At 45.0% G+C, this 26,385-nt stretch overlaps 1 protein-coding gene across 1 annotated transcript in view; it reads left to right on the top strand.

Moving 5' to 3' along the window:
* Gabbr2 (gamma-aminobutyric acid type B receptor subunit 2) overlaps positions 1-26,385 on the top strand; it is a 364,313-nt gene that overhangs the window by 280,060 nt on the left and 57,868 nt on the right. The window contains exons 12-13 of the mRNA XM_010614387.3: positions 10,407-10,514; positions 18,350-18,472. Coding sequence (XP_010612689.1) covers positions 10,407-10,514; positions 18,350-18,472 — 231 coding nt within the window. The remainder of the gene's footprint in view (positions 1-10,406; positions 10,515-18,349; positions 18,473-26,385) is intronic.

Genomic DNA, 26,385 nt, shown 5'->3' with positions numbered 1-26,385 from the left:
TACTTAGTTTCCATCCCCCACCCTCTGACCCTTCTGAAATCTACCCAGCCCATCAGTGCTGGTTTCAGCAAGTCTTGCAAATACATCCAGCTCCATGGTGCTGTCTCCCTGGACACTGTGTTGATAGTGGAGTCACCATGGCAACGTGGCCCCTGTGGGCACAAAGCTACTCAAGCGGAGGTGCTGGGCGCAGGCCAGCGCCCGGGTGCCAGGAGCAGGGGATGCCCACTCACATTGCCCAGCCAGCCTGACCCTAAAAGCCTGTCCCAGTCAGCCCAAGAGGGAGACAGATAGGTGGAAAAAAGAAAGCTTGTGGTCTTCACTGCAAAGTGTAGGGGAACCCCCAGCTCTTTCGTGGGAGATATGGGAAGGGGGTCCGCAGACAGGATGAGCTGCGGGATGGACCTGCCATCCCGGGGTCTCCTGCAGCTCCCAGGGTGAGGGAACATTGCTGGAGAGCTAGTCAAGGGCTTTGTGCCAACTCCCCAGTCTGAGACCTCATGAGGTTCTGCACTTCTGCTGTGGTGTATGAGGGACCAGCTTTCTGCTGTTCAGCCTCTTCTCCCAGGCCTGCACCACCTGGCAAGGCAGGAGTTGCCTTCCCCGCATGAGGAGAAAGCTGAAAACCTGTCTTGCAGCATTGGGTGACAGGGCTGAGGCTCATATTGAGCTCTGCTGGACTATACAGATGCCTGTGATGCTTTTCCTCCCTTTCTTCCTCCTCTTCCTCCTCATTCTCTTCTTTAAAATATTTTAATTTTTTATTAGATAAAAATGTATATCAAAGTTTATATCAGTAAAAACAAATCGACTATGTTCTTTGGGATCAGATGAACATTTATCCCATCCAAATTTTTCATGCATTCAGACCTTTAAAAATTGAGATATAAATCATGTACCATAAAATTCACCCTTTGATGGTGTATGCTTTGGTGATTTTGGTATATTAATTCATTTTTGATGCACTCCGAGAGTGTATTAGAGTGTCTAGGGGAAAAGAAAGAGGTTGTGCTACCAGACTACTTGTGTTCAAATCTCAGCTAAAATGCTTCCTAGCTGTGCAATTTTAAATTATCAATCTCTCTAATCTTGGTTTACTCTTCTCTGAAATGGGGATAAAAATAGGGTTGTAAGGATTAAGTGAAGTCATGTATTTAAACCACTTAGTGCCCACCATATAAGATTCAGTAAACGTTAGCTACTATCATGAATGAGTGAATGATGGGACTCTGCCTAGGCAATTGTGTTCAGCCCTGTACACTGATAAGAGAGACGATAATAAAGCGGAGTACACTTGGCTGGAAAACTGGTTAGTGCTGGTCAATGTGGTGTCAGTATGGCAGTGGCAGTTTCTGGCCCAATATTACCTTGGTCTGTTTAACTGGGATGGGGGCAAGCCAGTTGTGCACCTCTGCCACCTGGAGTGATAGAAAGGGCCCCAGGGAAGGCTGTGAGGGCAGCAGGAACGATGAAAGTGTGGGTGGACTCCTGCCTGAAGAAGCCAGTTCTGCTCAGGGCTGCTCTGTGGGAGCTCCCAGGAGTGCGGCTCAGCTCTGGATCTCCCAGCTGCTCCCACAGGCTGACAGTCCCAACTCCTCTATTTATTGCTTTGGTTTGGTTTGGTTTGGTTTGGTTTGGTTTCTGCAGTACTTGGTGTTGAACCCATGATAGGCAAGTGCTATAGCACTGCGCTACATCTCCAGCCCTTTTTATTTTATTTTGAGACAAGACCTCACTGTTTTGAGAGAGACTCACTTTGAAGTTGCATTCCTCCGGCCTCAGCTTCCTTAGTATCTGAGAATACAAGTATTGCCGCAAACCCAGATATGTATTGTTTTACTTAAAATATGTGTGTTTCTTAAAATATACACACCGTAAATGTATTGTTCAATGAATTTCTACAAACTGAACTCAGCTGTGAAGCCCAGGATCCCTACTAAGCAGCAGAACATTACCAGCACCCTGAACCCCTTCCTATTCCTGCCCCTATACCCAAATTTTGCTCTACCTTGACTTCTTCGTGCACAGACAGCACTGTTCAGTGCATGCATGAATCACCTGGGGTCTTGAGGAAATGCAGACTCTAGCTCAAGATGTTGGGGTGGCCTGAGACACTGCATTCCAACACTCTCCCAAGGGACGCTGGTGCCGCATCCCCAGCCCACACCTACAGCAGCAAGGAGAAGATTAGAGCCCACAGCTTTCTTGTTGTGCTTGTCTCTTGGAGACAGGGCTTGCAGAAGACAAGAAAGGACCAGAAACTTTGTCCCCTGAGGTCCAGCTACAGGGAGACAGGCTCCTGGGCTGGAAGATGCTGGGGTGCGGCCTCACCCTGGAACTTGGGGAGGCAGAGCAGTACTGTCCCAGCTGAGTTTGAGTCCCGCAGCATGATTCCAGCCTCTTCACCCTGCTCATAGTTAGTGTGGGCTCAGGATGGGCAGTGGCCATCCAGGGATGTGATACAGGGTCCCATTCACTTGTTTGGAGAGCACAACATCCTCTTCCCACCCTCCCAGAGATGCTTGGATTTTTCTAAATGTAATCAAAAAGATAGAAGCTACCTATGAACACCTACTTGGCCTCCCATTAAATTCAGGTCCAATAGGAATTAGTAAAATGTTTTCAAGGAAAAGCCATAAATATATGGTTTGGGGTTTTTTGTTTGTTTCTTTTGCCTGAGAATTCCTCTTTAAGGTAGCAGAGAGGAGGTAAAACAGTGCAATAATGTGGTGTTGGAACCACGTGTAGTGGTACATGTCTAATCCCAGCGTTTGAGAGGCAGGAGGATCACCATGAGTTCAAAGCCAGCCTAGGCTACCTAGCAAGACCCTGCCTCAAAAAACAGATGATGATGATCATCGTCATCATGAAAATGATGTAAGTTTGGGGAGTGTTTCAGCAATTTATCCTGTGTTCTCAGTTATGTAAAGTTCTTGGTGGCTCAGAAGATGGCAGAAGGCTAAGCTAGGGGATACCCACAGGACTTGATGGTGGCCTTACTTGGCAAGTTCAGACCAGTAGAGGGAAGCGGCCCCAGGAGCTGGTGCCAATGCAGCCTGCTCATACTAACTGGAGTCCTGGATGGGGTGCAGATCCCCTTCATGACAGCGGCCCCTTATCCCCACCCTAGCCATCTAGGCCCTTCCAGAGGAGGGACTGAGGAGATGCAAGGACCCTCAGACTCCAGCAAATGGGTAGTTGATATCCCCCCGCCGTACCTCCGCCTCACTGGCCCTCTTGTCACCCTTCCTCCCTTCATCTGATAACATTCCCCAGGTGGTTCCCACGTGGCTGGCCCAGAAACCACAGAGCTGAGCAGTTGCTGCCCTCAGGGAGCGCACCTGGCCTTCACTGTGTTGTATTCCCTGATGGAGACGGGTCTCAGGGACGGGGAGTACAGGAGCAAGTCAGGAGAGACTTGAAGTAGCCCTGTTCATCTGTGGGAGACCTAGCCTCTTCCCACACATTGAGTTCCAGCTGCAGTCACTGTGGAGTAGCCACCTGGTCCTTTCGCTCTCGTCCTAGCACCTGCTTGTCCCCATCATCCATGCCCATCTTCTCCATACAGTGGCGAGGCAGCACACAGTAGCCACCCCCAACACACACTTGCGAGGTGCGATCAAAATATACGTTAAAAAACTTGCAAAAAATGTATTACAGTAAAAGACACATTGCCATTAATCCCCTTCAGAATACACCCTCTTGTTTGGAACACACATGGCATTGTTCTTGTCCCTTTCTGGAAGCCCTCTTTCATGAGTCTTTATGAGGTGTGACTAAAAAGAATTTAGTGAATGGTGCTACCCAGTGCCATCCAGTGGAAAGGCAGCTTCATAAAAACATTTTGATATGTCCTTATTGACTTTATTAAACAGATCTGACACCATGAGATGTCTGATTCTTCCCCAGAGTCAAAATGATTACGAAAGGTAAATGTTTTAAATCAATTCAGGACATCAAGGCAGCTATAATAGCACAACTAGAGATACTAACAAAAGAAGACTTCCAGAACTACTTCAGAGACTGGCAGGAACAATGGGATAAGTGTGTTCAAAGTGAGGGAAAGTCTTTTGAGAGAGATGAGTGGCAATGTCTTTTACCATAATAAATTTTTAATATTAACCATTTTTTTGGATCACACCTCATACACACCCTGTTTCTACCACCTAGCTTGAGAATATTGAGCTTCCAGAAAGCTCCCAACCTCCAGACCTGAGGCACCCTCTGGGTCCATGAAAGGAAGAGAAAAAAATATTTTCCTTTGCTCTCTGTTATTCTGTCTTCTGAGCCAAGAAACCAAGCACAGTTGTGCATTTTGTGCACTGAACAAGAACACTGGCATCAAGGACTGAATTTCAGGCCGGACTCTGCTCTCTTAACCAAGTTCTTTGACTGTAAAGGCCTTGAAGAGAGAAGCCTTTAAAAAGTGTCCAGAGGGCATGCCTCAGAAGTCCTCTTGCCAGAGGAGTTACCTTTCCTCTGATACACCCAAGACTCCCAAGATATCCTGTTGGCCCTGGCTTGGGTGCCAGATGCTCTGAGAGCCTCCTGCAGCCCCTTGACTTGTTCTGGCCTCTAAATGGCCTGAAGGAGATTTTCTGTGCAGATCTCACTAAAGGAGCCCAATCAAGATTGGTCTTTCATTATGTTTGGGATACTCTTCAGGGATTTCTCCCCAAGGGATCTCCCTGCCACTGCTCCAGGAAGACAAGGCTGACTCTGCAAGACGCCAGGCCTGAGATCCAGCCTGTCCACCCTGTACATCACAGTACAGGGCTTGCTTTGGGGCGGTCTGGCTCTTGCTTCCCTGCCTCCTCACTAGTAATTGCTGGGCCAAGTGAGTGGAAAGGCACATGATGTGTTTGGATGGTGGCAAGGCAGCTTGCCCCAAAGGTCCAGGTGGCCCCATCTGACCTCTCTGCCCAGGGCTCACACACGCCTCTCAGAGAAGGAAGCACAACGGACCATGGCCATCATCTACCAGAATATACCTGCAAGTGGAGCCTGTGCCCATTTCCATGCCAGTACAACAGAATGAAACCCCTTTTCTTGGCCAGACCTGACTTCATACAGAACTGTCCCGGGGAAAGATTTTTCTAGCCTTTGCTGTAATTTTTCCCTTTTTCATAGCCAAGGCTGAGATAGGTGCTATCTGCTTGAAGTCCTCCTCCCCAAAGATATATATGTTTAAGGCAGTTTGCAGGGGGTACAGAGCAGTGAATGGCTGAGGGGAGGAAAGGAGAGATGTTAACATCAGAAGAGTAAATGTATTCGAGATTTGAGAGAAAAAATGAAATCGAGCTAATGAATCGGTACAATTTGAATTGGAAATGGCACAATGGAAATAATCCCCGTACTTGCTCAGAAGCTTCTAGTACATTTGGCATTGCAGAGTCACACAGAAGGGAGGTACCTAGGACATCATTAAGTGAAACTACCCTGTGGCATCCTGACAGGGGGCTCCTCCAAGCTTTGATTGAATACATGTAGTGACAGGACACTCACTACCTACTAGAAAGTGTATTTTACTTGGGTGGAGGGACCTGCCACAGCCTGGAGTGGTGGCTCTTTTGATGGAGTCCCACTCACTGTCCTGTTTCCTGGTCTTTCCCCTGCTGTTGCTTGGTCACTATCTTAAGAGTTGTCTCCAGAGTGGACATGAGACCAGAGCTAACCCTGGGGCCTGCTTCTCGGGGTGTGTCTGATGTTTGCATGTGGGAACCCTTCCAGAGACTCGGTGGTTGGTCAGACCATGGCACCAGACAGTGGTGGGGCATGTTTCAGTGTCCCCAGGACAACCCCAGGTTCTGTGATTCCCTGGGACTCACAGTCCTCTGCATCCAGTTGGAACTCACACTTATGATCCATTGCAGTGAAAGGACATGAAGCAGAATCAGCAAGAGAAATAGGCTCATGGAGTCCACAGAGGCCATGAGCAAGCTGGCCAGAGTCACATGGGAAATGCTGCTGTCTTCCTCTAGGAAGGAACAGAGACAGCACATGGCGAATGCTGTCTCCCAGGAAAACCCAAAAAAGACCCAGTGCCCAGGTTGTCTGTTAGAAGCTGGGCACATAAGCACCCCTGCCTCCTGTGTACCAGAATTCCAGATGCCCAAAAGCAGTGCAGGAGTTTGGCATGGAGAATGTAGGCCCAGTGAGCCAGCCGCGGAGGGCATGGTGGACATCCACCGAAATCCCAGTCCCCAGACACCATTCAAAAGCCTGTCCATAAAGTTTTTATAAATAGGGAAGGGAGGAGGGGTGAAGGGAGGGCAGGGGAATGGGGAAAAAATGAGAACCAAGACTTGTCATGTAAAGGTACCAGATCCCAATGATGAAAGTAACTGTACTGTATACCTAAAATGTACGAATAAAATTAATGAGAGAAAATAAAATCCTGTCCATGTGAACTCCCGCTCAAGTGTCTTCAGCCATGTTTTACTGGCAGCTGATAGAAACACACTGTAGTTTCTATATACCAGATTAAATTTATATTACCAAGTTTTTTTTTATTTAAATTTTATTGAGTTTATTGGTACATTTTAGGGATACAGTACAGTTACATTCATTGTTGGGATCATGTACCTCTACATGGCAAGTCTTGATTCTCATTTTTTCCCCCTTACCTCTGCCCTCCCTTCACCCCCTCCTCCCCTCCCCATCTACAAACACTTTATTTTCATCTTTTCATTCTCTCACATTTTTTTCTTTTCCCTTTTTGTTCTTCCCCTACGTATCACACCTTCCCTACACCTTTAGCTCCTTTCCTCCCATTTCTAAATGTCAGTAATCTTATTAGAATCTTATGCATTGTTGCAGAATATTCACACCAGGGAAACTATTTGGTATTTACACATGTGGGACTTATTTATTTCACTTAGGAGTATATCTTCAATATGTATCCATTTTCCTATGAATGAATCTATTCTCTCGCTCTTTATGGCTGAGTAATATTCCATTTTATAGAAAAACCACAACTTCTTTATCCAGTTTCCAACGGATGGGCAAATAGGTTGTTTCCAAGATTTAGCTATTACAAACTGTGCCGCTATAAACATGGGTGCACATACTTCTCTGTGATATGATTCTTTTAGTTCTCTTGGAAAGATACCCAACAGAGGGATGGCTGGGTCAAATGGAACCTCCAGTCCAAGCTCTTTGAGGTATCTCCATATTGATTTCCATAGTGGTTGCACTAGTCTGCACTCCCACCAACAATGGAGGAGGGTTCCTTTCTCCCCACAACCCCGCCAACATTTGTTATTGTGTGATTTCTTGATAGCAGCCATTCTTTGTGGGGTGAGGTGGAATCTCAGTGTTGTTTTCATCTGCATCTCTCGAATGACCAGTGATGTGGAACATTTTTTCATATATTTTCTTGCTGCTTTTACTTCTTTGTATGAGAAATGTCTGTTCATTTCGGATGCCCATTTTTGAATTGGGTCTTTATATTTGGGGGGACTGATTGTTTTGAGTTCTTTATATATCCTTGATAATAGTCCTTTGTCTGAGGTACAGCTGGTAAAAATTTTTTCCTACATTGTAGATTGTCTCTTAGTTCTGCTAATGGTTTCTTTTGAATATTACCAAGTTTTAACACACCTAATTTCTATGATTGAGTCTTAATGAAGTTGGTCCTCACAAGTGGCCTGAAAATGATCACTTTACAGAAAACATAGGCCAAAGGACATATTCATAATGCCAACCTTATTGGACTGACATGGATGAGAGATTTTTGACAGCCATATCATAATTTTAAAATAATCAAATCACTTCATCTTTTCCACCCTTTATAAAATGTCCATGTTTTTTATAAGTTAATGCTTAGAACTGATTTTCTATTAGTAGAACATGATCAAAAACTCTTGGAGACCACTGAAAAGCTGAGTCAGCACATTAGCTTTGTAAGTGAGTTGCGATCCTGGACAGTGTCAGACTTCACCCTGTGTTCTTCCTTCAGGGGCTGGCTTCTGGGTGTGCCTGGGGTAAGCAGTCTGGGAGGAGGGAGAGCATCATGGGACAGTGGCTGCACCAGGTCAAGGCACTGAGTTCCAAGCTCAGCTCTTGGGCCCACAGGGTTGAGAGAATATGTTAAATGCTCTGGGACTCAGTTTCTTCATTTGCAAAGTGATTTCCTCGCTCAACTGATAACTCCAAAAGTCACCCTGATTGTTGTTGGTTTGTGTCTAATAATAAGATAAAAGGAGCAGAAAGATGCTGTTAATGCCCTTGTTGCTTTTGTTACCTTGTACACCTTTATTTTCTCTGTGATGCCTGTCTACTGTCCATCCTGCCTTGGATCCAGACAATTATGGACTAAAACCTCTAAGAACTGTAAGCCAAATAAACCTTTTCCCCCTTTAATTTTGGATGTTGGGTATCTTGTCTCAGCAACAAAAGAAAAGTAACTAAGACACTGAATGTACCTTGGCTTGTTTCTGCATCCTCTGTTCTATTCTATTGATCCACATGTCTGTTTTTATGCCAGTACCATGCTGTTTTTATCACTGTATCTTTGTAATATAACTTGAAGTCTGGGATTGTGATGCTTTTGCTGTGCTCTTGTTGGCCAAAATTGCTTTTGCTATTCTGAGTCTTTTTTTGCTCCATATGAATTTTTGGATTGCTTTCTCTAGATCTGTGAAGAATGCCCTTGATGTTTTTATTAAGATTGCATTAAATTTCTGTATCAGTTTTGGAAGTATGGTCATTTTGACAATATTGGTTTCACCTATCCAGGAGCAAGGGATACTTTTCCATTTTCTGATGTCCTCTTCAATATCCTTTTTCAGAATATTATAGCTTTCATTGTAGAATCTTTCACTTCCTTGATTAGGTTAATTCCTAAGTATTTAATTTTTCTTCATGCTCTTGTGAATAGCATCCTTTTCCTAATTTCTTTCTCTGTTCATTATTGGTGAAAGGGAATGCTATTGATTTTTGTGTTTTTGTACCCTGATGTACTAATGAATTCAGTTTTTAATTCTAAGAGTCTTTTGGTGTGATTTTTCAGGTTTTCTTTGTAAAGGTCTATGTCATCTGCAAATAATGGTAATTTGACTTCTCATTTTTTTTCTCTATTCCTTTTATTTCTGTCTCTTGCATGATTGCTCTGGCTAATGTTTTGGGAACAGGAGTAGTGATGATGGATATCCTGTTTTGTTTCTGACTTTAGAAGGAAAGCTTTCAGCTTCTTCCCATTTAATATGATGTTGTCAGTAAGTTTGTCATAAATGGCACTTATCGGATTGAGACAAGGTCCTTCTATACCTATTGTTTCAATATTTTTACCATGAATGGATGTTAGATTTTGTCAGAGGCTCCTTCTGCATCTATTGAGATGATCAGATGATTTTTTTACTTCTGTATATGTGGTACATTACATTTATTGATTTGTGTGTGTTGAACCATCCTTGCATCCCTGGGATGAAGCCTACTTGGTTGTGATGTGTGATCTTTTTGATGATTTGCTGCATTCTGTTTGCCAAAACCTTATTGAGAATTTTTGCATCTATGTTCATTAAAGAGATTGGCCTGTAGTTTTATTTTTTAGTTGGGTCCTTGTCTGGTTTTGGAACTAGAGTAATGCTGTCCTATAGGAATAGCTTTGGGAGTACTCCATCTCTTTCAATTTCCTTAAAACTTTGAGGAGTATTGGCATTATTAGATCCTTTCTGAAGTTCTTATAGAATTCAGCAGTGAATTCATTTTGACAGACAGTCTGGGAAAAGGGGAAATATGCCTCTCTGAAGAGCTGCAGAGTCACAGAGCCAGCAGTCTGAAGGCAGGAGCAAAAGCAGTCTGTGAGGGGATGGAGCTGGGATTGGGACTTCAGGTCGCTGAGGTGTTGGAGGGTGTCCATCCCAGATGGTAAGTGTGAGGTCTGGGAGAAGTGACAGTGCGTGTTGGGCGTCTGCATTCTGGAAGCCTCTGGTAACTAACAGAGCTAGTCCCTGCCTGCAGGGACCCAGATTGTAGACTTGTATCAAGGCCATCCCAGGACTGGAGAACAAGGTGCACTTTGATCCTGGGGAACAGGTAAGAGCCAGATAGACCTTAGTCCTGAGCAGGCACCCAAGGTCCAAGTGTGAGCTTGGCACCCAGGCTGGCCCTGGGGCTGAGTACCCGGTCTCTGAAGGTTGCACTGGGCAGTAGTAGCCTCACCATGGGGAAAGGGGGCCAGGCAGCAGGAGAAGAGGAGAGAGAGGGGGAGGCTTGACAATTGGCCGGAAGAACCAAATTTCTGTCAAACTGAAGTGTGGTTGAAGGAGGCTGGCGGGAGTCTATACCACACAGAGCAGAATGTCTGTCCCCATCATCTAGAGTCCTGCTGCTGGGGTGATCTCACCTGATAAGGTCCACCCACCTAAGGGATGTTAATTCCTCTGTTTTCTTGTGGCCTCTAGGTCAGGACCTGGATTCTTACTGTGGGCTACACAACTGCCTTTGGGGCAATGTTTGCAAAGACATGGAGGGTCCACGCCATCTTCAAAAATGTAAAAATGAAGAAGAAGGTAATTATTCTCCCTCTGTTTCAGGGTGTTGGCACTGTGCACACTGCAGTTATTTAATACATAAGCATTAGATACCTACCGAGTGCATCTTCAACATTTGAAGAAAGGACTGGTGAGGGTTTCTGGGGCACAAGGCACTCAGGGAGGGCTGCATGTACGATGTGCCACCTATTAAGGAACGTGGAGGGTGAGTGGGAGTTGGTCAGGAAAAGAGGATAGGGATTCTGCAAAGCTCGTGTGCATCAGCCTGAGGATAGGAGGGATGTATCGAAGGGGCTGAGAAGCTCAGTATGGCTGGGGCACTGGGGTTTGCAGGGACAGAGTGCAAGAACAGGCTGGAGGGGAAGGTAGGAGCCACATTAACAAATCTGAAATTGAACAGATGGGCAGTGAGGAGCACTTTAAAGAGGAGAGTGAAACAACTCTGGGACCTATTTTAATGATTCTATTTTCAAAGAGACCCTTAAGGGATGAGAGTTCAGCCTTCATGCAGGTAGAAAATATTTGCCACCTTTGTAGGTGAGTATAGCCCTGATGGTGACAGAGCATGACCGTTAGGATATAGAAATATAGAACTTGGTCTCTTAAACTCTTGCAGTGGTCCTAGTTCTTCCCTGGCCCCTAGACAAAATGTAGAGCAAGCCTCATTACCTGGAAGGTGCTGTGGTTAGTAAGCACTCCCTGGTATCCAAAACTTTACACTGAACACTCTGGCCTCCCCCAGCTCAGACCCATGGGAGGCCCCACCAACCTCAGGTGCTCAGAAGACAGAACAGAAGTGGGGTCCAGGGCCAGGGATTTAGCTTTGTGGCACTGCACCAGCTTTGCAAGTGCGAGGTCCTGAGTTCAGTCCCTGGTACCAGGAAAAAAAGGTAGGGTCCCACTGCAGTGCCATCAGTCTGCCGTCCTTGAGCTTGTGGCAGTGGAGAGGACATGGCAGTTTGCTGGGCACCAGCTGTGGACTGCAGGCCAGGGAGCACTGTGTGGCCTGTCTAAGCCTGGCTGGGGGGACACACAACACATGGTCCAGTGGAACACTATTCACCCCTGTCAAGGGCAGTGTGGGAGAGAAAGCCCCAATTATGGGGGACCCACAAAGCACACCTGGAAGTCCATAAGCCCATTAAATTCCTCCCCTGACCAGCAAACCTGACACCAAGCTGACATGTGAAGTTTTATGTCCCTGTCACCACGTAAGGTCCAACTCTGAGGAGTTCAAACATCATGAAGAATAGGACGGTGGGAGAAAGATCTCATGGTGGCCAAAGAGGGAAGAAGCCCATTGTTCTTGGGAACTCACATTCTGCCATCTGTTCCCTGAGACCCCTGGCAGACAGCAAGCCTACCCAGGCAGTAGGGCCAGCAGGCAAAATAGGCCTGCTCTGCCACTGACTTGCCGTGTGACCTCAGACACATCTCTTCATCTTTTGGGCCTCTCTTCCCTTATCTGAAGAATGGGGACATATTGCAAGAGCACCATCTTCCCAGCTCTGATTCTGTGCCTCCTGCCTAGTGCCAGGGGAACCTCTCACCCCCAAGGCCCACCACTCCCCTCTCTACTGCCAGGACTTCTGGGGCCCTCTGGTCAGCTGCGGCCCTCTGGCCTCTCTGATGAGGCGGGGCAGACCCTGCCTTCTCTGCCCACCACCCCGGACCAGGCTCCCACTCCTTGTGCTCTCTGCTGCTCTCAGGACCAGTAGCACTCACAGGCACGAGAGAGCAGCCTGATCTCCCTGCTGTTCTCCACCCTGGCTGCACATCACATTCTTGTGGGAACATTGAAAAACTCTTAAGAAGTAGCCCAGCCCAGGACAGTTGAACCCTGATCTCTGCAGTGCTGGCGCCATAGCTGGGCATCAGTAGATTTTAGACTTTCCCAGGTGATATAGATGACCTTGGGTATCCTCTAGAGACTGGTTTCATACCTTCTCCCATACCAAAATCCACTGCTGTTTAAGTCCCATATGTAAAATAATATAACCTTTGAGTAGAACCTACACACACACTCCCATATACTTTAAATCATCTTTAAATTACGTACAACGCCTAATGCAATGTAAACACTATGTAAATAGTTGTTGAACTATACTATTATAGTATTGGTTAGGGAATCATTACCAAAACAAAGCAGTCTGTACATGTTTAGGACGGATGCAACTGTCATGGGCCTAACTATGTAGTAAACTGTGTGTGGTTGGTGGAAATGCAGATGTAGCTGGGGTGGAAAGGAAGGGGCCACTGTACTGCTATAGCATCTGTATGAAAGACCCCACCTAGAGCAGGATGGCTGCCGCGCCCCCGGGGGTGGGAGGGTCTTAGAAATGCAAGGTGTTGGGGCCCCCCTCAGCCCAATAGCCAGGATCTAGCATCCTTGTGGGCAATGGTGAAGCCAGCCAGAGTGTGAGAGGCATGGGCCCTCCTGCTCGGCAGCTCTGGGTAGAGACACGCTCTGCCACTTGAGACAGCTCCATCCCGATGTGGAAGCATCCCGGCGTGGATTCCTTTGTGTTACTATGTGATTCATCCAAGTTGTCATCTGTAATAAAGAACTGTGCTTTGCGTTCCATGACTCATGTGATCACTGAACAAGAACACTCCATTGTCTGGCAACCGTCAACGAAACACATTGGGGAACTTAAAGGGGTTCAGTGTCTGCGGTTCTGCGTGAACAGTGATGGGACGTGGGCTCCAGAGACCAGGGTTCCTCTCCTTTCCTACCGCACCACCTGAGCACTGTGAGGACTCTTGTACCCTGAGGGGCTGCACGAATTTGTGGTGGGCCCAGGGGGCCTGAGGACTGGGCTTTTCTGACAAACAAGAACACACACACACACACACACACACACAAAACACACACACACACAATTTTTTTTCTCTTTGGTTTAACTTTTAAACTATCTTTATTACTTTTACTGTTTTCTACTTTTTTTACTCCCCCTTTTTGTTATTTGTTTAATTCTTTTCTTGTGTTTCTTTTGCCTGATGATGTCAGCCTGTGGTGGGGGGTGAAATGTCAGGCCCTTGTGGGGTATGAGGTCAGACTGAAGGTGAAAGATAGTGACACCAGAGGACAGTAATTAGTGACAGGGATCCAGAGGCCCACTGTGATGGGGAGGAGGGCATCAGAACCAGTGAGGAAAATGACATCAAGGATGGTGAGGGTGACATCAGGGACAGAATGGTCATGAGAACATTAACTTCATACAGAGCAGTGGACAGCCACCGCCCCTGCCTGGCCCCACACCTCAGAGGGTGCTGACATCAGATGGCTCCAGTCACCAAGGTCACCTTCACCTCAGCTCAGGACATGCCCCTGAAATATTTAAAAGTAGTTAAAAATGGTACATGTTACACATATTTTACTACAATTCAACAAGCCAGTAAAACAAAACAATAACAAAAGACAAATTTGGTTAAATAAAAACCTAAAATCTGTGGATGCAGTTGCATTTTGGACTGTAGCTGCCTTAACCTTTGCAAAATAATCTGGTCCCTGACTACATATTTGATTCACTCATGTAAAGTAGAAATTCCCCTTCTCTGCCTTACCCTCCTTTAGCCTGCTCCTGGAATAACTAAAAACTGCTCACTCCCCATTTCCCCTCCCCAGTCTGGCTACTACTACTTTCTACTTTCTGTCTCTGAATCTGCCTCCTCTGGGAACCTCACATAAATTAAATCATACAGTGTCTCTCCTTGTGTGGCTGACTTATTTTATTAGATTTCTTTTAAATAACTTTGAACATTTTTTTAGTCGACCTTTTAATTTTTTAATGATACATATGTTAGCTTGGCATAAATTTATAAATGCAATCCTGTACCTTTTTATTACAGTCTTGTTATCTTTTCTCTTTTTCCTTAGTCTTCACCCCCTTGGCTCTCCACTCACAATGACAGGCCTTCTCCAAACACATATACACAAGCATCACCCCATATGGTCACATTTTTAAAGACATTAGAGGAAAAGAAGGCTATTAAAGAAAATATTGACACATGGCAAGCTAATGCTCCCCAAATTCAACATTTTTATGGCACGTTACTATTTTTTCTAAAGACCAATCATAAAATCTTAAATGAGAAGCTTATTACAGTCTTTATTCTGCCTCTCACTAGGATCAAATTGAACTGTTGAGATGAAGTAGTAACTCACAGACGAGACCTTCTGTTCTGGGGGCAGATATTTCTGAGGACAAATAGCACTTGGTACCAGTGGAGACAGTGACACAGAACCTCACCTGGGCTGAGCCTAAGGAAAGACCAGGGGAGGGCTTTACCTGCCACCTTGAAGCATCAGCTGTCTGGGTAACGGCAGGAAGGCAGGGCAATGGGTGATACAGCCAGGGGCACGATCCACACTGAAGGCGCAGTGAGCTGGCCCTATAAGAACTATTTGATCTGGACCAGTCAAATACCTGAAGTTTTTCAAAGAACTAAAGAAATGCACTTTTTTTTTTTCTAAACAAGAGGTCAGTTGAGTTTCTTCTGTAAAGAGCCATGTACTAAATACATGAGATTTTTCAGGATCTACTCTCCCTCTCTCCCTCTCTCCCTCTATCTCCCAACTCCCATCTATCTCTTCTCTCTGCCTGTGTGTCTCTGTGTCTGTGTCTCTGTTTCTGTGTCTGTCTGTTTCTCTCCCTCTCCCTCTCTCCCTCTCTCTCTCTCTCTCTCTCTCTCTCTCTCGCAACTAATCATCTCTGCTTTATAGAATGACAACACCCATGGACAAATATGTAAATGAGCGGGTGTGGCTGTGTTTCCATAAATCTTTATTTACAAACACAGGCAGTGAGCAAAACCTGTAGTTTCTTAATCTCTGCTCTCAACAACGATGGGAGGTGACATTTAGAAATGTCATTTCTGTCACTTAGCTGGCTTTTTCTGAACAGTTGTTATATCCCAGGCTCTGGTCACCTAAGGTGGCTTATATGGGTATTTCTCCATTTTATAGATAAGGAAACTGTCTCAGTGGAGTCGGAGGATTTGCTCAAGGCCACACAGTTAGTTCTTGTCAAATTCAGATCTGACTCCAGGACCAGGTGATCATGCTTGGGTGCCTTCACTCCCATCTCTAATGATAGAGAGTACAGCACTGAAAGTTGCCCAGCTCAGGACAGGCCTGTATGTGATGACATCAGTGAATGGGGACATAACCCAAGGAGAAGTCAGGGCAACTTTTGAGGAGTAACCTGAAAAGGAAAGACAGAAATGGTAAAGTTATAGTGAGACTTGAGGTGTGGCCTTGCCCAATGCCAGATCTGGGGTTCAGATCTATATGATCAGGATGGTGTTGTTTTTCCTCTCCCTTCCTCATTTCCATGCTTTAAATTTGTTGTAAGTCACCTCTCCTTGATGGTGTAATTTTGCACCACCTAGTCTTGCCCGCTACAATGCATGCTCCACAAAGATAGTGTTTATGTTTTTGTCCACTTCTATATCCCCAGTGTCTAGAACAGAACCTGACTCTACGTAGGTTCTTGATAAATAGTTCTGCAACTAGTAAATAAACTGTGGTTCATAATTACTTAGCCAAAGTCCATTCAGTCACAAACACTAGTCAAATGCCGGGTTTTGGAAATGGCATCAAAAGAAAATTAGACATGTTCTCTTTCTTACTCTCAGGACTTTCCCACTATGGATCCTTGTGTTGATAGTAATACTATGTCGAGTAGAGCTGAGGTGCAGCCCTTGCCCCTAGGTGTCACTGTCCTACACATTAAACAGAATTTCTAATGGTCAAAACCCAAGCTCAGTAGTTACCATTTATTGAGCATCTTCTCTGTGCCAAACCCTGTACTAGTTTTTTTCAGTGTAGTATCTCTTTTTATTCTAAAGCTAACTGTGAGACTTGGAGATTAATAGCTTCAATTTATCAAGGAGGAAACTGAGGCTCAGCAAAGTTGAGCAACTCGCCAAGGAGCATATTTGGCAAGAAATGGGATTAGAGTGAAGTCTTTTCAACTCCAAAACCTGTGTTCTTTCCTCTATACCATTAGAGAATAACTCCCGCCTCCACCTGGCCATACTACGAAGGAGAAATGCAGACTGAGAAAGAGAGGAAGTGATTTGCCCATGATCGCAAAAGTAACAAGAAATGGAGCCAGGATTCTAACCCAAATCCACGTAATTCTAAGTCCTTCTGAATTCCTCTGCCTCATGCTACTTCAAACTTCTTACCGCATTTTATCACATACAAGAGAAAAATCTTGGTGATCATCTTCTAAGATTGGCTGTGCCCGTTCAGGGCATGCCCAGGTTCACGAAGGAGAAACTGGGCTTATTTTTGAAGTCAGGGTAAGAGCGTAACAGCAGGAAGGCTGGGAGGATCTCCAGGGTTGCACACAGCGTAGACAAATGCCTGGGGGCTCAAACACCCCTGGGTCCAGCATCAAGTACAGAGGCTTCTACCGTCGTTGGAATCCCAAACTCCTTGGGCATTTCTCCCTTTTGCCTCTGTTTCTGAAGGCCCTTGACAAGTTTTCTGTTTCCCTGGGGAGAGAAAGGTTAAGCCAGGTTTCGATAAAGCATCAGTGGTTCACTCGATCCTTCTTAAGGATTTAAATGTAGGCTTTTGCCAGTGCCCTGTCCCCAGGTAAAGTGGTTTTAGTAGATTTGATCTTTTGGGCAGTAACTCAGCAACACTTTCTTTTTGTTCTCTTCATATCCAGCCAAAGAGAGGCCTTTTGAGTTTCTGTTTCTCCTTTTAAAATGGCCTTACTCGCAAAGAGCCAGACTGGGTAATATTTGTTATGCTTCTGTTTCAGTTTTGTTTATTTTTCCATGAGTATTTTCCAGAACAACTTCATCACATTCACTTTTATCTGTGTGGTAGTTGGAGGTGAGAGAACATAAACTTGCAATGAATAAAATCCAGGTGAGCTCTGGGGCTGACGATGTTTGTCCCCAGGCCCCTTCCTATCAGCGGATGTAAAGTGGGTTAGGACTCTAACAACATCCTACAAGTATCCCAGGTTGCAAAGAAGGCTGGGAGGGGGTTCTGTTTCTTCTTTTTATATACCTTCATCTCAACTCATCAAAATTTTAAATTCTTACTACATGCCAACCCTGGTAGATCCTGAGGATCCACAAATGAAATACTGGCTTCCTTCTGTCTGGAGTTTCCCAGTCCACTGAGAAGGGCAGATGGATATGGAACATAACACAATCCCTAGCCAGTGCTGCAGGTATTTGAGGCCATGAACTCTAGGGTAAGGAGGAATTTGGTTCAAATCTGATGAGAGCCCACACATAGGCCTCAAGTTTCTTCATCTGCAAAATGGGAATGCTAATAGGACCCTCCCTTATATGAGATAATGCATGTGAAACTATCATCCTAGGGACAGGCACAGAGTAATTGTTCATTCAGCATTAGCTGTAGTTCTCATTGTTGCTGCTACTAGTTTCTCCTAACAATTAAGTATATGAACAGAGTGCTCTGGAAATAATCAGTTCTTCTGGGGAAGTCAAAAGAGGTTCTCCAGGAGTGGTGACAATTGATCTGGAGTTTTAAGGATAATTAAAAGTTTGCCAGGCAGAAAGAATGGGGTGTTCCAAACCAAAGGCCCAGCAACTACAAAGACTTGAAGGTTTAAAAAATCACAGCTCATCCAGTGACTAGCAGTGGCCACACGTCAACAGAGTGCACCTGTGTGTTTAGGAAGTGGGTGGGCCAAGCTTGCAAAAGGCCTCAAATGTCAAACAGAGGAGCCTGAGTTAGTTTATCCATGAGTGGTGAGGAGTCTTATGCTGGGGACCTGTGATTTGGTCACTACTCTGTCCCAGCCCCTCAGTTCCAGGCTGGGACACTCTCTCACATCTGCCTGTCCCCTTTGCAGATCATCAAGGACCAGAAGCTTCTCGTGATCGTGGGGGGCATGCTACTGATTGACCTATGCATCCTGATCTGCTGGCAAGCTGTGGACCCTCTGCGAAGGACGGTGGAGAGGTACAGCATGGAGGTAAGGGGCCGGCGAGCAGGAGACAGGCTTGCAGGATGAGCACAGCTTCAGACGGAACAGGGAGGTTGTGCAATGCCAGACTGCACCATTTCCTCTTGGGAACACCTCCTTAAATTGCAACCGCTTCTGTCTGGACTTTTATCACTTCAGGAAGGACAAATACAAGGCATTGTGAAATAATTTAATATCAATATATACAGAGTTAAGAGGTGTTGGGCTGCTTAAAAGTATACTCTCATACACTGCAGAAGTCCCCATTTAAATGGTCCTTCATAAGAGAAGTTTCACTGCATTTGTAGCCTGCCATTAAGGAAAGTCTCATAAACAGTGCTCCTATGGAATAAGCATTCAGACAGCTCCTTCTGGTTACGATATGACAGTCAACTTAATAAGCAATATACTTCTTTTCATGCATGTGTTGTTAAGATAAAGAACTTTGTTTAAAAGTCTTGCATTCAGCCCTGCCCTGTGTTCACACTGGTCTTTCCAGAATATTCCAGGTTGCAGAAGGCTGACATTTAGAAACCCAGACTTCGCTGGCTTTCTCCTGGAATAGCTAGCTGCTCATGCCTTTATGGGACAGTGAAGGCTGTACTGGGTGTGCTGCTTAGTATTTTTTCCATTCAGATTAGCAAATTCTAAGAGGACAGTGAGGGCTGGGCATGGTGCTGCATTACTGTAATCCCAGCACTGGGGTGGCTGAGGCCAGAGGATTGCTTCGAGTTCAAGGCCAGTCTGGGATACATAGTGAGCTCAAGGCCAGTGTGGGGAGACCCTGTCTCAAAAAGAAAGAGGGAGGGGGAGGAAAGAAAGAAAGAAGGAAGGAAGGAAGGAAGGAAAGAAAGAAAGAGAAAGAAAGGAAAAGAGAGAAAGAAAGAAAGAAAGAAAGAAAGAAAGAAAGAAAGAAAGAAAGAAAGAAAGAAAGAAAGAAAGACAAAGAAAAAGAGAAAGAGGATCTCCATTTCCCTCTGGATTATTAGGGAAACCTTTTAGAGGAATTTAGTACGTATTCTTAAACCATAAATGTATTCATTGAATACCTGAGTTTTATCTTTCTATACAAGATTTTCAGACAAATAAAAAAATTACCCAACTTCATCTAATTTAAGACAGACAGTACCCCAGTAAGGAGTTGCGCAGAGATTGCCATTTAAGGAACCGATTCAGGACTGGGCCCCCTCCATCTTGCCACTTCCTCCTGTGTACATCCTGGTAGGAAGCGGGGCTCCAGACAGGCCCAGCTGGAACTTCAAAGATGGACCTGAGGCTGGCTGTGCTCGTGGGTCAAGGGTGCAGGGGCTGAGTTCATTCAGATTTTCCAGAGAGGAGGTGGCATCTGGTCTCCCACCATTCATCATGCAGTTAGCAAAAGAGCACATCAGTGCCCAAGCAATCCCAGGAGAAGTCTCTGCCCACCGCCAGGATTTAGAATCGCAGACAGCTGTCAACACGAGGAAGAGCTGTCATTAACCAGCTGGGCCCCTGAGCTAGAGAGTCTGGGTGAAAGTGACAACAGCCAGAAAAGTGGTGGTGGCGATGATGATGATGATGGTTATAGTGATGATGGCCATGCAGATGAGACATGATAGTGATGATGATGATGATAACGGAGATGATAATGACAATGATAGCTGGCACTATGTGTTAATTACTCTTCACAACAGTTTTATGAAGTAGGTCCCTTGGCCAGCCCCAAGGGACTGAGGAAATGGGTTTTACCTCTCTTCCTTCCGTCCTGTAGTTCTTACTGCTGCTATCAATGGCTCTGTGCATAAAGCCTGAACACACTCCAGACCTTTCAAGACAATGGTTCTCAAACTGAGGAGCCCTGAGGTACCATGGAATGTCTTTCTGCAAGGATGAGGGAACTGAGTCTGGGAAAGGGGATGGTCCTGACCGGTGCTGAGTGCCTCTGTGTTTTCCTCTGGTATCTGCTGAGATTTCTCTCTGAACCTTTTCTGGCTGGCTCCTCTTTTCCTACTCTTATTTTAGGGTTGGCCTGTTGCTCTGTTGCTATGGTAGCAGAACCCTTTGATGTGTCTACCCACAACCCTGCTGATTTACTGATGTTTTTCCACCGAACAATGCCAAACTGTCCACTGGTTTCTCACAGATCCTTCTCTGTTGGGTGCAGTCCAATGGGTAAACAATGTGCCTAGGAGAGGAGGTGTCCTATGGTCTCCTTCGTGGGACCATTTTTCCCAGGGCCTTCAGCTGGGGAGAAAGTCTGGGCTTGAGGGAAGGTATCAGAGATCTTTGTGGTCTGCACCCCCCATATTCCCCAGACACCCTGATTTCCGGTGGCCTCTCTGAACACCCTAGGATTCCAAGCATGGCCCTTGCTCTGTGTTAGACTTTCCAAGCTTTCATTGGTGCCATGCCCCCTCTGGAACCTTCTCAACCAAGGAGTTGGCTTGAGCTTCAGCAGCAGGATTCCCTGCTGTGGAGATGTGTCTCCTAGTTCATGGGCCCCACCAGGGTGCCTGCACTGCTTGCTTCCTTCCCCAGCTTCCTGAGGCTTCCAAGCACAGCCCTGCCCCATGCCCACTGGCCCTCCACATTCCACAGGGACACAGGGGATCATGGCTGCCTTGGCCCTTGATCTTGGCACTTGGCAGCCTAGAATAGTGGGGAGTGAACTAAATATGAGGACCAATCAGCACTATTACTTCAGATCACATAGCGTCTGATCACGGTTAAAGGTAAATCAATAGGCAGGACAAAGAGCTCAAGAATGACAGGAGGGACCCACTGAAGGGATTGACCTCCAGGGCTAAACACAGGAAGGAAAATCCCTGGAGTCAGCAAAAGGCAGCCCAACTCTACATCCTCATCCATATCTATGTATTTAATATTGATACAGCACTTGTCATGTCCCAGGAACTCTTCTACATGTTTTGCAAGTACTAACTCATCGCATTTAACCTTTATAACAACACTGTGAGGTAGAAGTTGTTGTTTTCTTCATTTTATGCATGAGGAAACTGAGGCTCAGAGAAGTTCAGTGAGAAAGGACCTGAGTTCTGCTTTCTCCACCTCCTCTCCCTTTCAGGGCTGCACACAGAACCCCTCAAAACAGACTGACATTTGGCTGTCGCTCCTAAGCCTGACCCCATGGCCTCTGTGTGACTACCAAGCCTCCCATTATGGCTTCTCTTGACCACTCCTAGCCCAGCCCTAGCCTCCCTGTGAGCCCCAGGCTGACTCCAGCCTCGCCCTCATGAAGCCAGGCAGTTAGCTAACACATAGTGAGAGCCCTCTATGCATCAGGCTTGTGCTGGACTGCAGATCAACCATAGTGGATGAAATGTGGCCCTGACCTCAGGCACTTTCAGAGCAATAGAGGAAACGGACATTCATGGCTAAGTCACACCCCACACAAGATAGCGTGCTGGGGAGAGTTCAAGACCCTGGGGAGCCCAAAGGGAGCCCCCAGTCTGGCCTCCTCGGGTCAGGGAAGGCTTCTCACCTGACAGCTAAAGAGGTGTACCAGGTAAAGGAGGTGTGCGGGGTATTCAGGCTGGGAAGGAGCATTTGGAGAGCAGCTTGCCTATCCTGGGAGGACTCGGGGCAGTGGAAGACTATGTGTGGTCAAGAAGCTGGTGCGCTGGCACAGTCACTTGGAAAACAGTTTGATGTGCACATGCCCACTGCCCAGCAATCCCCTGAGAACCACTCATGTTGTGCCGAGGGAGATCCTAGCATGGGTGTTCACAGGAGCACTGTTCAAAGTAGTTCCAAACTGGGAGTGTCCCAAATGTGCCTCTGCGCAAAATGGATGCATGGAGTGAGGCACTTTCAACAAAGGGACACCATACAGCTGTGGCCTGTAAGGCTCTGGAAAGATTACTCTTCAAATTGTACAGGGATGGTTTTTTTCTCTGTTCTTCAAAAGTATAATGCACATCATTTTAAAAATATTTTATACTTATAGGCTATTTCTCAAAGTAGTGCAGCATTAGGTTTATAGAAAAATTAACATAAATGCTAAGTTTCCAGATACCTCCCACACGCAGTTTTCCCTCTTATGAACATTTGGCAATGTATGGTACCCTTGTTAAAAGAATGAACTAACACTGATATACTACTCTTAAATCAGTAGTTTACAGTAGCATTTGCTGTTTGTGTTGTACAGTTCTGTGGGCTCTGCCGAGTGCATAGCATCATATACTTACCTTTCTAGTGTAAAACACACTGTCTTCAGTGTGCCTGGGCCTTTCCCCAGGCAGCCACCAATCCAGTTTTTCCTTTTCCAGAAGGTCATATAATTGGAATCATGCAGTATGTAGCCTTTTTAGACTGGCTTCTTTCATTTAATAATGTCTGTTTAAGGCTCCTCCGTGTATTTTCATAGTTCGATGGTTCGTTTCTTTTTAATAATGATTAATATGTCCTTGTACAGAGGTACTGCAGTTTGTTGATCAATGCATTCAGCCATTGAAGAGCATCTTAGTTGCTTCAAGATTTTGGCAATTTTGAATAAAGCTGCTACCCGGATTTATGAGTTGGCATCTGTGTAAACCTAAGTATATAATTCATTGGAATAAATTCCTAAGGAAGTAAGTGCTTGATTATATAAGAATGAGTCTGTTTGGTTTTCTAAGAAACTGACAAACTGTCTTCCAAAGTGGCTGTGCCATTTTGCATTTCCACTGGCAATGACTGGGAGTTCCCGTTGCTCCATCTCCTTGTCAGTAATTGGTGTTGTTGATGTTTGGATCTGGGCCATTCTAATAAATGTGCACTAGGATCACCTTGTTGTTTTAACTTGCAGTCTCTCAATGATATGTGATGTTGAGCATTTTTCATATGCTTATTTGCCACATCTATGTAGTTTTTAATGAAGTATCTTTTCAGATCCTTTGCCCACTTTTAAATTAGAGTATTTGTTTCCTTTTTGTACATTTTAGGAGTTCTTTGTATATTTTGGACACAAGCCCTTTATCAGATATGTTTTGCAAATATTTCACTCTGTAGTTTGTCTTTTCATTCTCTCAGTATTCTCTTTTGCAGAGCTTAATTTTTTAATTTTAATAAAGTTTAACATTCTCTTTCATAGATCTTTGCTGAGCCAGGGAAGTAGCTCACTGGTAGAGCACTTGCCTAAAACACACAAGGTCTTAGGTTAGATCCCCAGTACTACAACAAACGAAAAACTCATTGTCAAATCCAAAGTCACTAGATTTTCTCCTGTTATCTTCTAGTCGCCTAGGAATTTTGTGGTTTGACACTTTACATTTAAATAAATAGTCCATTTTCAGTTGTGAAAAAATAGAAGGTCTGTGTCTAGATTCATTTTTGTGCCTTATGGGTACCCAGTTGTTCCACCACCATTTGGTGAAAACCTTGTCCTTTCTCCATTGGGTTGCCTTTGCATCTTTATTATAGATCAGTTGACTTTAATTGTGTGGATCCATTTCTGGGCTCTAGTCTCTTATATTATATACTGTCTACTCTTTTACTAATACCACACCATTTTAATTTCTATAGCTTTATAAAAAGTCTTGAAGTCAGAGAGTATCCGTTCTTCAACTTTGGTCTTCAATGCTATATTGCCTCCTCTCCTTCTTACATCTGTGTAAACTTTACAATCGGTTTATTGGGGGCATGTATTGGTATCCCATTATATCTGTAGATCAAGTTAGGAAACACTGGTATATTTACAATATGGAGTCTTTCTATCCAGGAACATGGAATATATCTTCATTTATTTAGATCTTTTTAGATTTTCTTTCTTCAGTTTTCTAGATTTCCTCATATAGAAGTTGCACATAGTTTGTTAGATTTATATCTATTGCATTTTATGTGGATAATAAATATAGTTTAATTTCAAATTCCAATTGCTCATTTCCAGTATATAGAAAATCCTGCAACATTGCTGAATTCCAGGAGTTTTTGCATTCTTTGGGGCTTTTTGTATAGTCAGTAATGCCGTCTGCAAATAAACACAGTTACATTTCTTCCTTCTGAATCTGTACACCCTTCATTTCCCTTTCTTGACTTACTGTATTAGCAAAGACTTCCACTACAATGCTAAATAGGAGTGGTGGGACAGGACATCTTTGCTTTTTTCCCCAATCTTAGAGAGAAAGCATCTAGTTTCTCATTATTAAACATACAGGCATATTTTGTTTTCTTAAAAAGTTTTAAAACCAACACTATAATAAGCCAACAATAGTTCCAGTGACCAAAGTGGAGGGTACCTTTGGGGAGGTGATGAGAAGATAAATGATGGCAAAGGCAGAGCCCAGATTGCTAGGGGCCCTGTGTGCTAAGCAGAGGAGTTTAAACTTCAAAATTAAAGAGATTTAATCACAGGAGTGACATGCTCATGTTTTCCCTGGCTGCAGGGTGAGAACAGATGGAAGGGTGAGGCTGGAGGCCCAGAGATGGCTGGATGTTTTGCAATAATTCAGGCAGGGGCTGATGATGGCCTAAAACAGAGCAGTGGGAGTGCAGACAGAGAGACGTGGATGTTTTTGATGGGTATTTAGGAAGCAGATGTGACAAAACTGATGATTCATTGATACTAAGTGGTGAAGAAAAGAAGGTAGCAAGGCCATGCCCGGATTTCTGCCTGGGTGGTAGATGGTGACCTCTTCACCAAGGCAGGAAACAGAATGGGAAGTGGATTTGGGAGGGAATGTAGGGGGCTCATTTTGGGCCATAAATTAGAGCCGCCTTGGGGCCTTCAGAGTTAATGGGCCCCGAAGATAGGATGCAGGGTCCTAGAGCACAAGAGAGTAATTTGTCCATAGAGAGAGATTTGTGAGGAAGAAGTTAGCACAATGAGGATGGGAGTCATGAGAACATCTGCATAGACCCAGTGATAGCAGGTCCAGTGAGGAGCCAGGAAATCCTGACTGGAGACCTGGAAAGCACTGAGGGTGATGGGCACCTGAGGAAGAGCCAGGAAGGAGAATCAAAAGTGGTAACCAGAAAGGTAGGGGTTATTAGGAGAGAGCATTCCATGCAGGCAGGGATAGGAAAGAGAGCTCCCATGGGCAGAACGAATATGAGCCATCCTTATGTGGGGAGAATATGAAGAAGGGAGAGGTCCCCAGGCATAATGCTCCAGACCACAGCAAGGACTGTCAGGTGTCCCAGGATGAGGCCCTGTGCTCAGTGGCATTTCAGCTCTGCCTTTGCTTTTCAAGCTGATGGAAAGATTGGCTGTTTCTGTATTTCAGATACAGCAGGTGTGGATAAACCTGCCAAGTATGTTAGAAAGGTTTGTAAAATATGTTTTGTATTCTTGGGGAAAAAAAGGAAAATAACCTTTTCTGAGCACCTACGCAACTAGTGGTGATGGGAAGTGGGGGTTGGGCACATAGGTCTGGAGCTCATAGAGAGATGTAGGGTGGCGATAGGAGCTTAGATGGGTCAACACACAGGTGACCTCAAAAGCCCTGGGTGAGGGCATCCAGGGAGGACATAGAGATGGAGCAGTGGAGGGAACCAAAGACTAACCCAAGAGCACACCAGTGTTTGGAATCCAGGAAGACTTCAGGAAAGAGATCAAAGGAGACCTGCAGAAACCCAGAGATGGATAGGAAGAAAAATCATATGAGTTTGATGTCTTGGAAACCAAATGAAGAAAATATTTCAAGGAGGAACTTTTGATGAACCTTGTCAAGTGCTGCTTTTAGATCAAGAACTGACAGGTCCGCATGTGCACATTCACACATATGGGGTTTTTTTTTTTTTTCTTTTAAGGGAAATAATTAAAGATGCCTTTATCCAAAAGTAAACTCAGTATGTACTGATAATGGGAGGTACTGATAATGGTATCCTGTTACCATAGGTGAAGGGTTATTTTTTCCAAGCTTTCCTTCTGTACTGGGACACCCTGTATATGCCTCCACCTGACCATTCCCAAAGTCTTGATGTAGAGAAAGATGGTGAACAACACT

This window comes from Fukomys damarensis, unplaced genomic scaffold (genome assembly GCF_012274545.1).
Source record: "Fukomys damarensis isolate Sample0158 unplaced genomic scaffold, DMR_v1.0_HiC HiC_scaffold_36, whole genome shotgun sequence".
In the NCBI taxonomy this organism is placed as follows: domain Eukaryota; kingdom Metazoa; phylum Chordata; class Mammalia; order Rodentia; family Bathyergidae; genus Fukomys; species Fukomys damarensis.
The sequence above is the reverse complement of the archived record's forward strand: the minus strand, read 5'-3'. Positions and strand labels throughout refer to the sequence as shown.